Source organism: Glycine max, chromosome 8 (assembly GCF_000004515.6).
Source record: "Glycine max cultivar Williams 82 chromosome 8, Glycine_max_v4.0, whole genome shotgun sequence".
Taxonomy (NCBI): Eukaryota; Viridiplantae; Streptophyta; class Magnoliopsida; order Fabales; family Fabaceae; genus Glycine; species Glycine max.
Window position 1 is genome coordinate 706,338 of NC_038244.2, and position 13,200 is coordinate 719,537.

At 29.2% G+C, this 13,200-nt stretch overlaps 1 protein-coding gene across 1 annotated transcript; it reads left to right on the forward strand.

Moving 5' to 3' along the window:
• The first annotated feature begins 974 nt into the window (after positions 1–974).
• On the forward strand, positions 975–3,737 carry LOC100777509 (transcription factor bHLH137). The gene is made up of 7 exons (XM_003532383.5): positions 975–1,478; positions 1,745–1,894; positions 2,038–2,103; positions 2,235–2,303; positions 2,417–2,503; positions 2,598–2,780; positions 3,537–3,737. The coding sequence occupies exons 1-7, from the start codon at positions 1,107–1,109 to the stop codon at positions 3,627–3,629; spliced, it is 1,020 nt and encodes a 339-aa protein (XP_003532431.2). The 5' UTR covers positions 975–1,106; the 3' UTR covers positions 3,630–3,737.
• The last annotated feature ends 9,463 nt before the right edge of the window (positions 3,738–13,200 follow it).

The following is a 13,200-nucleotide window of genomic DNA, read 5'->3' on the forward strand; positions in this document are numbered from 1 at the left end:
CAATCTATGTTCAATATAAATAATTTTTTTTCTGGCACAACTTTCTGTGCACTTTATGGCAAAAATTAGTGTAACTACAGTCTCTAATATGCTATTAGTAAGTCAAACAAATGTCATACATCAACCAACTAAAAAAATTATTTAATCGTTTGACAAATGTTAGCGCAAGTGACTTTATAGCATTAGTTAAAGAAATGAGAATGACTTTTTTGCTTAATATGTATTAAAAAAATTTATTATTTATAAAAAAATGTAAAAGTTAAAATATGGGTAAATATGAAGAGTTATGAGAAGGTTGTGAGAGAATGCATAAAAAAAATGATATCAAAATAGTGTAATGTGTAATTTATAACAGTTTAAACATAAATATGATTGTTGTCTTTATTATATGATATCGACTCAAGGATAAAATAATTAAAATTTAAACTTTAAATCCATTAATACTGTTTTTTTACTATCAAATTCTTAATTAAAAAAGGCTACACATAAGTTGAGAAGAAAAAAACCAACAAATAACTCTAATTTATAGCATATTTGTTTGCACGTTTGAGACTTGCAAATAATTAGTCAACCCTAATTATATGTATTTAAATTATATTTATGATTTTATCATTCGTTTTCTAAGTATGCTAGTTAAAAAATTAATATATAAAATTTTTATTAAAAATTTCAATAAAAATCAATCAATGACATTAGATATTACTATAATTTTAATATGTTTTTTTTCAATTCCTTGTTATTGGTTAGAAAAAAATGTTTTGTTTTAGTCATGACCAGTGGGGCTCATTTATTATTGACAATCACCTTAGAGAAAAAAAGTTTGAGTTGATAAGAGTTATTATAAAAAATAAAATTTAAGTTGATGAGGTTAGACCGGTCAAATTATACTGTCTCTGCATGGGAATGAGTTACTGCATAAAGATTTATGAGGCAAAGATGTTTATATATAGACCTGACCTCTGAAACTGAGTTTTGCACAGAGAGCAACTTCTGCTGAGTCCAAAACTACTGAAACATCTGCATACATTTGAGTATCATCACTTTCCTCACAAATCACAATCTTTGATTTTCAAACCCCAAACCTCTCATCTCTCATCTTTGATCAAATGGCAGCTTTTTCATCCCAATACTACCATCCGTTTCTGGTTGACTCCGCATGCCTCTCAATTACTCCTCCCATTATAAACACTTCTAGTACCCTTCCTCCTTCTCCTCATTATCTTCTCAATAATAATAACATTCATATTCAGGAAACCTCTTATAGCGTCACTAATAATCAGGAAACAAGCTGTGTTGATAATCAAAGCTCCAAGGTTACCACCATCAGTGACACTGAGTATTCTGTGGTCAACAAAAACCATAGTCCTGAGACATCCATGGTTGTTGACAAACTTGAAAAAGGTGAGCAGTTCACTCAGAAGGTGGTGACCCCCATGGAGAAGGAGAAGAAGAGAAGAGCAAGAAATGGATCTTCCAAGGTAATAAACTTTTTAAACCAGTTCTTCTTTTCTTTTCCTTCTTTCATACAATACAATTAATGTTAAACACGATAATTAATAATTTGGAAATATCAGCAACACACTCTTTTAAAAGTATTTTCCATAGTTAGCTTAACGAATTATGATTGTATTATTTTTATAAACTTTAGCTAATAATATATATAAAGTGTATTAGAAAGAGTGTTACGTTGGTATTTTTATTAATGTCATTATTTGGTGCTTAATTACTTTATAAATGATTACAGGAATCAACAGAAGGGGGAAACGAGAAACAAAAGAAGCCAAAAGAAGTGAAGAAGGATGAGAAAAAAGGTGCTGAAGATCCTCCAACTGGCTATATCCACGTTAGAGCTAGAAGGGGTCAAGCAACGGATAGTCACAGCCTTGCTGAAAGGGTACAATAACAACAACGACAAATTATATATCTCTCATATAATATATTAATGTCCCAAAAACTAGAGAGAAAATAAAAAAAAAAATCATATCTCATTGTGAATGTTGAAAATAATAAAAAAAAGAAATTGATTATTAATTTCAGGTGAGAAGAGAGAAAATAAGTGAAAGGATGAAGACGTTGCAGCGACTTGTGCCAGGCTGTGATAAGGCATGGAGTTTTACTTCTTTAATCTTTTATGTTTGAATTCTATTTGTATATATGTTTCTTGAGACAGTTACTTGTTTCTATCACCCCTTCTTGACAGCTACATTTGATTTACTTCATAAATATATTTCTAGGTAACCGGAAAGGCCCTTGTGTTGGACGAAATAATCAATTATGTTCAGTCCTTACAGAATCAAGTGGAGGTATATATATAGTGGCACCACAATATGAAGTGTTATTTTTTTAAAATATAATATTCCACATTATTCATTACCTACAAATCTACAATATTGCCTAAACCAACGATTTTCTGCAGTTCTTGTCAATGAAACTTGCATTAGTGAATCCCATGTTCTATGACTTGGCCATAGACTTAGACACTCTCATGGTTAGACCCGATCAGGTGAGAAAATACAACACAAATTTACATGTGCTAGTGAAACATATATATAGTTGTCTCAATATAAGTCCTCTAATGATGAAACTTTGTCCCACAGAAATTAAATTATAATATAGCATCACCATCACCATGTTTAGCACAATTCAGACCCAACCAGGCCATTGCTTTTGCTGACACAACCACTACCAACAGTTTCCCCACAGCTAATAATGGTGACTATCTTTTGGATTATTCATCCTCACTTTTTCTTCAAGGCCCGAGATCAAATCTCTTCTTTGAGGTATGCTAGATAAATTAATGGAAAGTGGAAACCGCTTCTTTATTGGTTTAAATTTTGGTTTTATTAAAAAAAATGACGTGTGTTTAAGAGTAATTAATATTCTAAAACCAAATCTACAAGAATCAATTCAGACACGTTTTTTTTTTCATTGTAAATGCAGACACGTTTTTTTTAAAAAAAAATTGATTGATCATAGAATCAATTCACATTTATCAAAATATCTACAAGATTTACAATTTTTAAAGTAAATTATATTTATTGTAGAATCGATTCAGAAAATGTAAAATCTTAAGGAAGTATACGATACACGGTGTAACTTAATTTTCTTGGTTGCCAACATTATTTTGGTGGTAATTAAGTAGGAAGATATTTTAAAAATAATTTATCCATAATTATTGTATTGGAAATTTTATAAATGTCAAATTTCAACTCAAGATAAAGACATAAAGTGCTTCTCAGCTAATAACTTGAATTTTTAGAAGGATGGAAAGAAAATAGAGAGGAGGAAAAACGGAGATTTAAATTGAAGTAAAAATAAAAATTAAATTTTATTTATAAAAATCAAATTTCTTTTTCTTCAATCAAATAAAATAAATATATTAATTATTATTGTGTTTGCTTTTTTTTTCTTATCCAAACATACTAGTATTAGATAATTAAAAGATTATAAAAAATGACCAAAGAATGAATAATTAAGAGAGAGAGAGAGAGAAGGGCTTTTCTCTTTTCATATATTCTGACAAACATAATTTTCAGTATAACGGTGGTCAGTTTTGGGACGTGGAAGACCAACGACAAAAGTTTCTTCATCCTTATGGATTCGGCAATAATTCGGGCTCTTTCAATTAATTAATATCAAGTTCAAAAAGATGCCTTTCAAGTCTACAAACATAGTAGTATGTTGTAATTAAGCTCCGAACTCATGCCTTGTAATTAATCCATATATACTTATTATCATGATTTGTTTCTTAAGTCCAGACCCTGTTATTTTAATAGTCCCTTTTTAAGGAACTATTGTTTTTAGTTAGTTTGGGAAAATCCAAACAAGTACCAGTATCTCAATGGAAAAGAAAATCTTATGCATGAGTACCTAATACTAAAGCTACGGTTAGTATCACAGTATCAGCACATATCATCATTTTGAGGAAAATTCGTGGTTTGGTTTGGTTCTCTAGTCCACAAATTAAAGAGATCTTTGAAACACGATGAATAAAGTGCATGCAGCAAAATTGATGGATGTAGAACACAACACAAAGGACACAAAATGCCGACCAAATAAGACCATATCTTTTGCTAGATCCGTTGTTCTGTTCCTGTCCAACATATAGATATGCACAAATTCCAAGAGACTCTGTGTCCATTCTACAGACATTGAAATTTATGTCATATAATTATTAATTACTATTACAAAATTATTAATTAAAGAAAAATGATTCTTGTGATGGCAGTTATTCTGCTGATTCAATTAATTTCACCGTTATTCAGAAATGAAAGGCCGATGCTACTCATCAGCTATTGACAAGACAAGCCAGCCATGCATTTTTTGGTGTAGTTCACTTCATCTATGGCAGAATCTTTGAAGTATTGGCATTATTATGTTTTTCTTTTTCCAATTTAGTTATTTCAGCCGTTTGATTTTCCGACAAAGACAGATCCTAGGTACTACTACTACCTATGGTCTAGTCACAAAGCCACGTTAACATGAAGTTAGAAAAACACACACACACACAAAAAATACTACTATATTAACTAATCAAATCATACAATTGCTAATTTGTGATCACATTAGAGTTTTCTCCTTTCTCCCTGAGGTTAGTTTTCTCCTTCCTTGAAGCAACTCATGCGTAAATATTAGAACATATATATAATTGTTAACTTTTTTTTACCCCATAAATACAAAAAAATAAAGAATTACATAAATAATACAAGTCAGAAGATTATTTATCCAAGTGATACACATTATTATTCATGGTGAAAAATTAACTCTCTTTAGACTGATTTCTTAACTTCACTTTTTTTCTATTGAAAAATTGGTTTTCAAAAAATTAATTTCTCAATGATTCAATTTTTTTTGTTATTTAATTCATGTTTATGATATTTTATCAATCGAATAACAATGTAGTCTTATAAATATAAATTGTGAGTTAAATATAAATTTTATTATCAACAAAATAATTTTAATTTTTAATATCTCAATCACACAATAGTTTTATTTTTTTTCATTTAAAAAACAATTGTGGATATAGTGCTATTTTGCATGATTGAAGAAAAAAATAATCAAAAAAACTTAGATAAATATCATAACCCATATGGACTAACATGATTAAAATAGAGAATCTTAAAAAAATAACAAAATTTCAATGATACATTGTAAGTTTGAAAAACATAAATAAATGAAAATAGAAAGGATTTTTACTCTTGAAAAAAAATGAATAAACAAAAAATATATAATAAATTAACCTTTCAAATAATATTTTTTTAAAATGATAAATATATACAATTAATAAAACAAAAAAAATAAAAACAAAAAACAAAATAATATAAAAATGTATAAAAAAATTTAAAACGCAATTAAGAAATTGGTTCTTGACAAATTGATATCTTAATTCATGCATAAATAAATAAAATGACAACTTTAGAAATTGGTTCCTCAAAGACTAATTTCAAAACGCAAAAAAACAAACAAAAAATAGTTAAGAAATGGATTCTTATGCGAAATTTTTTTAAAAAAATATGTATAATAAAGTGCATCGTTTGGATAAATAAAAATGAATGTATTATTTAGGTAGTTTTTTTATTTTTTGTTTTTTAGGGGTAAAAAACTCTATAATTGTGTACTTTTGTCTTACTTTTTGATTAGAAAGCCTTTCATAGATCAACTATATACTTATTTTTGTTCTCTTATTAAAGGGGATTAATGTAAGATGATTATTAATTACTTCACTATAAATTTTTTATCACGATAATATTTACATGACCGGAGTTATGTCCAAGAGATTCTTATAATGTAACCTTGCTTTTTAGCTCAAAATGATTGTTAATTTTGTTGTAACTTACTATTTATAACAATTATACAATTGAAATATAAGAAAATTAAATAATTCATTTAAGAAGTTTCTTAAATTAATGTTACTTTATTTTGGGACATGTGAAGGCAAGTTCTTTGTAGTGTCTTTATCAGTAAAGATGCCACTGTTTATTAAGAAGAAAGAAAAAAATCGAAAGTTGTTGTGAAGTCCCTATAAGCAAACACATCCCCAACTTGGATTTCACTGCTCAATCAGTTGAGTGTCACATATTTTGTTTTTTGATATTGTAAAAATTAATGGCCGTGTTTTAGATTTTTCGAACTAAAATCTTAGGTGAAAAATGTTTTCAATCTAATTTCTATATTTACAATGCATGTATTTTGTTCAATTTCATCTAAATTATTTGTTATTAGAACATCGTGAGTAGTCTTTATATGACAATTAATTATTTTTAATTTGATTCTTATTGACAAAGATTGAATTTAAAAAAATACATGTATATTAGAATATAGGTTTAGACCGAATTTGGTGTATGAATAATATGATAGATAATTTTTTTAATGAATATATCATAAGTTTATACCATCTTAAAATATGAATTTAGGTCTAACTCAATTTAAAAAATTAGATAATGGTTTAAGAATTTTTTTCTACTTGTATATTTTATATTGATTTTATTTTTAACTAATGTAAAATTTTGAATTTTTTTTAATAATGTATGTGTGCTAATTTTAATTTTTTTTGAATTAGAACCAATTTAATTATAAATGAGCACCACATGTTATTGAACTATAAACATATTTGGACATTAAAAATATTACTGATTATTGATTTATAATTAATAACTAATAATATCTATTGGGAGAAGATAATTTTTTAAAATTGCATCTCGAGATATTAATCTTCAAATATTGGCTGCGAAATCTAAATTTAAAAAAAAAAATCATATGGTATTTAAGAAACAACGCCCGCCACCACCACCGCAAATTGTTACTCATCAATATCTAAACACATTCCTCATAACAAATTATTAAAATAATTTTACAAACACCTATATATTTTTATCACAAACAAAAACCTTCTATTAATTGCATTATTTTGTCCTGAATAGTATTAAATTATAATTTACTTATATTTACGTAGTATACCTACTAATTATATAATAATGCAATGGACAGTGATCCTATCTTCTTCCCGACATCCTTTATAACACTGTTTGCTTTCGAAAATGGTAAGCATGAGGGATATAAGACAACAATTGTTGCCCCTAATTGTGTCTTTCTTTACAAAAGTGCTCTCCAACGGTAGCGGCGGGCCAGGCAAACAACTTCTGCAACGAAAAAAAGACATTCATGCATGGTCAAGATGTTTCCTCGTGTAAATAAATACAAAGTGAAACCCTAAAACTTACGATTAGATTTCATTTCACAAGCAGCGTGAATATTTGTAGTATAAAGGGATGGAATAGATAAGTATTTCATCCCAAATAGCCACTAGAAGAATTTTTTCTTTTTCCCTTTGAGCTTTGCCCTTGTGGATGTGGATTTTGTGTCCCTTTTGTTTTGCATTTGTCCACCCACACGTTGCTTTCTCCTCACCGATCATAGGCACCATTCCACCGATACCAATTTTTTGGATTTCAACTTTCATTAATTGAGCAACAATATTAATACATATAAGCTAGCTAACATTTCTTGAGTAAATGTGTTAATTAGTTTATGTTGTAAAAATTAATAGAGGGCAAAAGAAAAGGAACCTTTCTCCAAAACAAATCTTTTTATCAATACGTGATGTGACAGAAACAAATATAGTTTTGCTGTCAAAAACAAAGACTAGAAATGTTTCCCGACCCGATCAAAATCAAACCAATGTCACAAATGGATGGAGTTAAAATAAAATTGATAGATCTATATTAATTGTGTGCCCGTACAACCTATGACAAGTCAGCATCCAAACCATACCTGATTTTTTTGCAACTACATAAAGCAACATTTTCACAACGCGTGTCAAACTTTCTCCCTCACATGGTGAAATGAAACCAATTAAAGGCTAGTGAAACGTACTACTTCGGATTATGTTTTTAGAAGAAAGAAGCATAAAGGTTCCCAATTTCATTTCTTCATCACATACATGAGGCTTTCAATATCTAACAAGACTATAACCTTGCACCATATATTTAACCTACCAATTGTATGTGACTTCCCTCTAATAAAGTTGGCCACGCACATATTCCTAGAGTCTTCTCTTCCATTTCATATGACACCCTTTTATGAGATGTCAAAATCTTAAAGCTGAATCATCGCTACTACTTTATAAGTTTATGCCTTAATCATCCTTGCATGTTATTGTTTTGTAGCTCCTAGCTCTTTCTTTGGGGGGGGAAAAGACGCAGGCTTATATACCTATAGTTTCAGTAATTTCCGGAGACATGTGTAGTCAATGTGTGCTTCTTTGACTTGGAAATATGGAATCTACATGTATGCCTTAAAACACTAGCATCTAGACGATGGCAGTGGGTTGCGGGTTATATATAGCTAATTAATTAAATAATTGAAAAATAGGTTAATTTGGTATATATGGTCATAGGGACTAGGGAGCAATAATATTTACCACTGAAAGCATGTATATTAGTATATACCTAACTATTAGATCTAGGTGCTGTTTAATTAATAAAACACTTAAGTGACATGGTGAGACGTATATATCATAATTAAGCTTAATCAGCTTGTTTGTCCTGATTACTATGCCGACATATGTCATATCCATGTATGATGTATGGATACACCGATATCTTTGGTTCAGTCCAGCCATCCTAGCTAAACTGCATGATTAAGTTTCAAAATTGAATGAAGTCTAAAATGAAATCTTCTCGTGGGTCCTCAAAAAGCTAGAGTATGATTTTGACGTAATTAGCGTGAATTGAGATTTAATCAAAAACTCATCACCAATAGACCAATCTTATTTGATGCTAATTATAAGTATAAAGTCATATTATCTATAATAATTTGTAACATCATGCCTTAGTATCTTGCTTTAATTTGTAGTCTGTGAAGTGATAGTGCAATTTGGGAAAGATTGATCCGGCATTAAGGATCTAATTGACGGGATACACGGTTTGTCGGGTACTCTCTGCATCCAATTACGTCTATTAATTTGATCAAGATCGAAGTAGGTGTGACAATGACGCAACAACTTTTCCTCAACAGAAAGTAGCTGTAATTATTATTGGTTTGTTAATATTTCATTTTAGGGCATATGTGTGTTCGAGTTGTTGTTTTTTTTTTCTTTTCTTTTAATAGTATTTTGTTTTATTATTGTTATTTCTCGAATTTAGTTTTTTCACCTTTTTACAAATTTGATCATTTAATTTACTATTTGAATAGTGCAACTATGGTTTATTTGTAAACTTGATATTTAATATTTACAGGAATATTTATATACATTATATAGAGTGTTGTCATGAATATGCAATATGGTAATAAGTCAACATTTCGGTTAAAGACTCACTAGCTAGATTAAGTAATTTGCACAAAGTTATAGATTTAAGCGTTGTTGTTGTCATTTAAAAAGAACCAATAAATATTTGATGTTTAATTATAGGATAGACAAATTATATAATTAAAATAATGGAAAATAAAATTCACAAAAGAAATGAGAAAATCAAATTCGGAAAAAGAATGGCCATAATAAAGAAACACAATTATTTTGTTTTCCAGAAACTCTTTAAATAAGAAGACTATTTGAGGGGGTAGGGTAGGGGGTTCGTTATGACACGTAAATGACGCGATAGATTGCAAGAAATATGCCTAAAAAAGAAGAAAGAAAAAACTCTGGGATGCGTCTCCGGCTGTTTGAACTATTTGATTGTGCTAAAAAAAAAATGGTCGGCACAGTTGCAGTTTGATTTTGCCAAATTTGTAAATATATATGTATGACTGTATCAAGATGGGAGAAGAACAAACGAGTACTTGTATGTAAAAACATTTTCATTATTTTTGGTGCAGCTTTTTTTTTTTCACATGAGTTTTTATTACACATAGCTGTTACAATTTTTTTTTTCTTTTTCTTATCTCCAACTTGCAATTAAAATTAATGTAATTGAGGATGAGACACACACATTTTGAGTAACACTATAACATGAATGAGATAATGAAATTTTATCTTTTTTTTTTGTTTTTCTTTTTATATTAGCTTATAAATTTGAATAAGAAATATATACTTAGATATATTGTTGTATGATACTAGTTTGTTGGTGAATTCAAGTGCATTTAAATATAATTTTAACTTATAAAAAAATAATTAATTTTTAAAAATAATAAATAAATTTAATTTCTTAACCCATTAATCCAATTCAATTCCTTTGCTAGCTAACAGATTAATTTAGATTGAATAATACAATTTTTTTTTATAAAAAAAATGATCCAATTCAATCTATTAAAGTTTGATTGATAAATTTGATTAAATCCGACTCATTGCAGTAAATACTCCTAGAGTCCTAGTATTCAAATAAATTTATAACAAAACTACGTAATGTTTTTATGTTGGGTTCAAATAATTGTCTACTTTATGAGTTCCCAAATCCCACGCATAGGAAGGAACCCATTACCCATGCCCTGTGTGATCACTTAGGTATGATCCCCTTACCATTGCCATATAATTGGCCTGCCCCTTTTATCTTTGACGAAGAAGTATTGAAATAGAAATTGCTGTTGATTTGTAACACTCGCTTTTCTCCTCTTGAACTCCTCTTGTCCTTGTTGTCTCTTTCTTTTCATATGCTACCTAAGAAAAATCTTACTTTACATATGAAATATTAAATAGCCACCTTGCTATGTCTTCCGGTTACGCTCCATTCCTCTAGAGTGAAAAATAATATTTTAAAGAATAAAGTGATTTATAATCATTAATAAAAATAACTAATAATTAAAATCATGACAAAAATCTACTACATACATAAATTCCGAAGTTGATTGTTATAATATCATTGGTTGATTTTATTAGTATACTTTATTCTCTAAGCATTTCCCTCACTTTAAAGGTGTCAGTTTACCAATAACACCGCCTAAAAGAGAAAGAAATACTATATTACAAAACATATTATCAAAAAGAAATATCATATTTAGTGTTTGAACTCGCTAGGGATGAGAAGAACGACGAGAGCAATTTTTTAATTTGTAGCGACAAAAAATGGGCATAAAAATAATTATAATGTACATAACTTGAATAAAATAATTATTTTCTTGTTTGATGCATGGACATTTTCTAATAAATGAGCATTTTCTTTTTAAAGCTTCTATAATTTTTTTTCTTTTTGTCATGATACAAAATAGTAGAATGTAAACAAAAGCCCAAATGCCCAGCACCCGGAAAGTATTTCTTAGTTGGATTTTCAATGGGCCATGTTACATTTTGTTTTGGTATAAGGCCTATTAATCAGGTTGGGCTGTGGAAAGAAGGCTCATTGAATCGAATTAACCTTGGATGATGTTAGGTGCATCAACATTATTATTGGTGCACCCAGTATTTTAAGTGAATGGGTGAAAATATCATTTACTCAAGTTGATCCGTATGACTCATATGAGTCAACCTGATCCGTATGAGTCATAGTTGATCCATATGATTCGTATGTGTAATTTTAACTTACAAATCAACTTGATCCGTATAGATCTTATGGATCAACTTGATTCGTACTTATAACTTACACATACGGATCAACTCACACACACCCAGCAAAATGCAACAAAATGTTGTACCTTAAATGTCGCCAACAACGAAACAACCATCGCAACAATCACCACTGACCTGTAACACTTTCACTTCGACCCAAGCGACAACTCTCTCAATAATGAAAAACCAACACGAACCAACAACAGAGGGGGAAAGCGAAGAAAAAGACAATGGAGGCGTAAGAGAAAAAAAAAACACTGCAACCAACTTCAAAAGGAAGAAGACACCAGGGGCATTTAGGGAATTAAAAACAATTGCCGGATGCACAAACAATAATGCTGATGCTCCTAGCATCACCCATTAACCTACCTTGTATATTGAATCCCTTCTATAATTGACAACAAATTGTTGTTTTTAAGTCTTAAAACTGAAATAGTTTACCAAAAAAAGAAGTTAAAACTAAAAAATAAACATTAGGCATTAACAATATAGTTTCTTTTTAGTAATTTTGACTGCTAGGGTTTATTTAAATAATTAAAATTTTAAACTAATTGAATATTTGAAAGAATGTTATTATATACAAATCATAGTAGAATTGTATTTTAATGTTGTCGTGGCAAAATATAAGGTGCAAAATCTAACGGGCGAAATTTGAAGATTATCTAATCAAATAACCTAAAATGATTCGGGCCAAAACTAGTCTAAAAAACGAAAAAATTGTTATATTATACTATATGATTAGAAAGATTAATAATAATAATAATAATAATAATAATAAATTATTTAGAATGATATAGAAAACTCGGGAAATTACTCTTTAGGGCTCAGCAGTATAGTTCATAGGATATGCCTTTGAGCTAGAAAGAACAATAATTGTTGTGGGGAGAAAGTAGAGGACTAAAAGTAGAAGGAACCGCTCCATATTATTTGCTTGCAACCGAAACAAAATTGGCTTCAACTTTTTATCTTTTTCTTTTTTCATTTTATCGTAATTAAAAATGTTACAGAGTTGAATGCACGTGAAGACATAAATATACTCTCTTAACTTGACGGGGAAGCCAGATTGGAATAATGCATATATTGGTAATTAGGGCTATATGCTGGCAATGATACAGTTGAAAATTTATTTGCGTGACCACAATTTTGAGGTCAACACGATTAAATTGATTCTCTATATTCTCTATCTATTTTCGTTTTATTTAAGGAGTTTCTTTTACCTCTTAATAAAGGAATAAAGGGAGTGAAGTCAACTTTGAAATTGAGACTCATGAAGAACACAAAATCTTGTGTTTTTTTTTTTCTCCCGAGTTGTAAAGCTATAACCCAATTTGACCACTTAACTATATATATATGGATTTCCAGAACAATATTGTGGTAAAGTTATAAAAAAAAAAAAAAAAAGAATACTAGGAGCTCATAAAGCTAAAGGAAAATAAAGCTCAGGATCCCAGTCAACGTTTTTTTAGATTTTACACGTTGTTGAGTGTTTGAGTGTAAACTTATTAAAGGATATTAACATTGTCTTGCAAATGACAGGGTAAGAATTAAAGTGATCACATGTATCACACACACACTTTATCATCGTTTCACAATTAAACTGAAATTTGTAGCTATCTATATATATATTTTTTTATTGCGTGCGCTAAAATAAAAAGTTTGTTGGAGCTTGCTCCTTCGTAATTTTGGTGGATCCCATTTAATTATTACACAAAGAAGTAGTGACG

Coding starts and splice junctions, on each gene's coding strand:
- LOC100777509 (XM_003532383.5), top strand. CDS start 1,107: ATGGCAGCTTTTTCATCCCAATACTACCATCCGTTTCTGGTTGACTCC. Junction 1,479..1,744: donor CAAGAAATGGATCTTCCAAG/GTAATAAACTTT, acceptor AAATGATTACAG/GAATCAACAGAAGGGGGAAA. Junction 1,895..2,037: donor GTCACAGCCTTGCTGAAAGG/GTACAATAACAA, acceptor TATTAATTTCAG/GTGAGAAGAGAGAAAATAAG.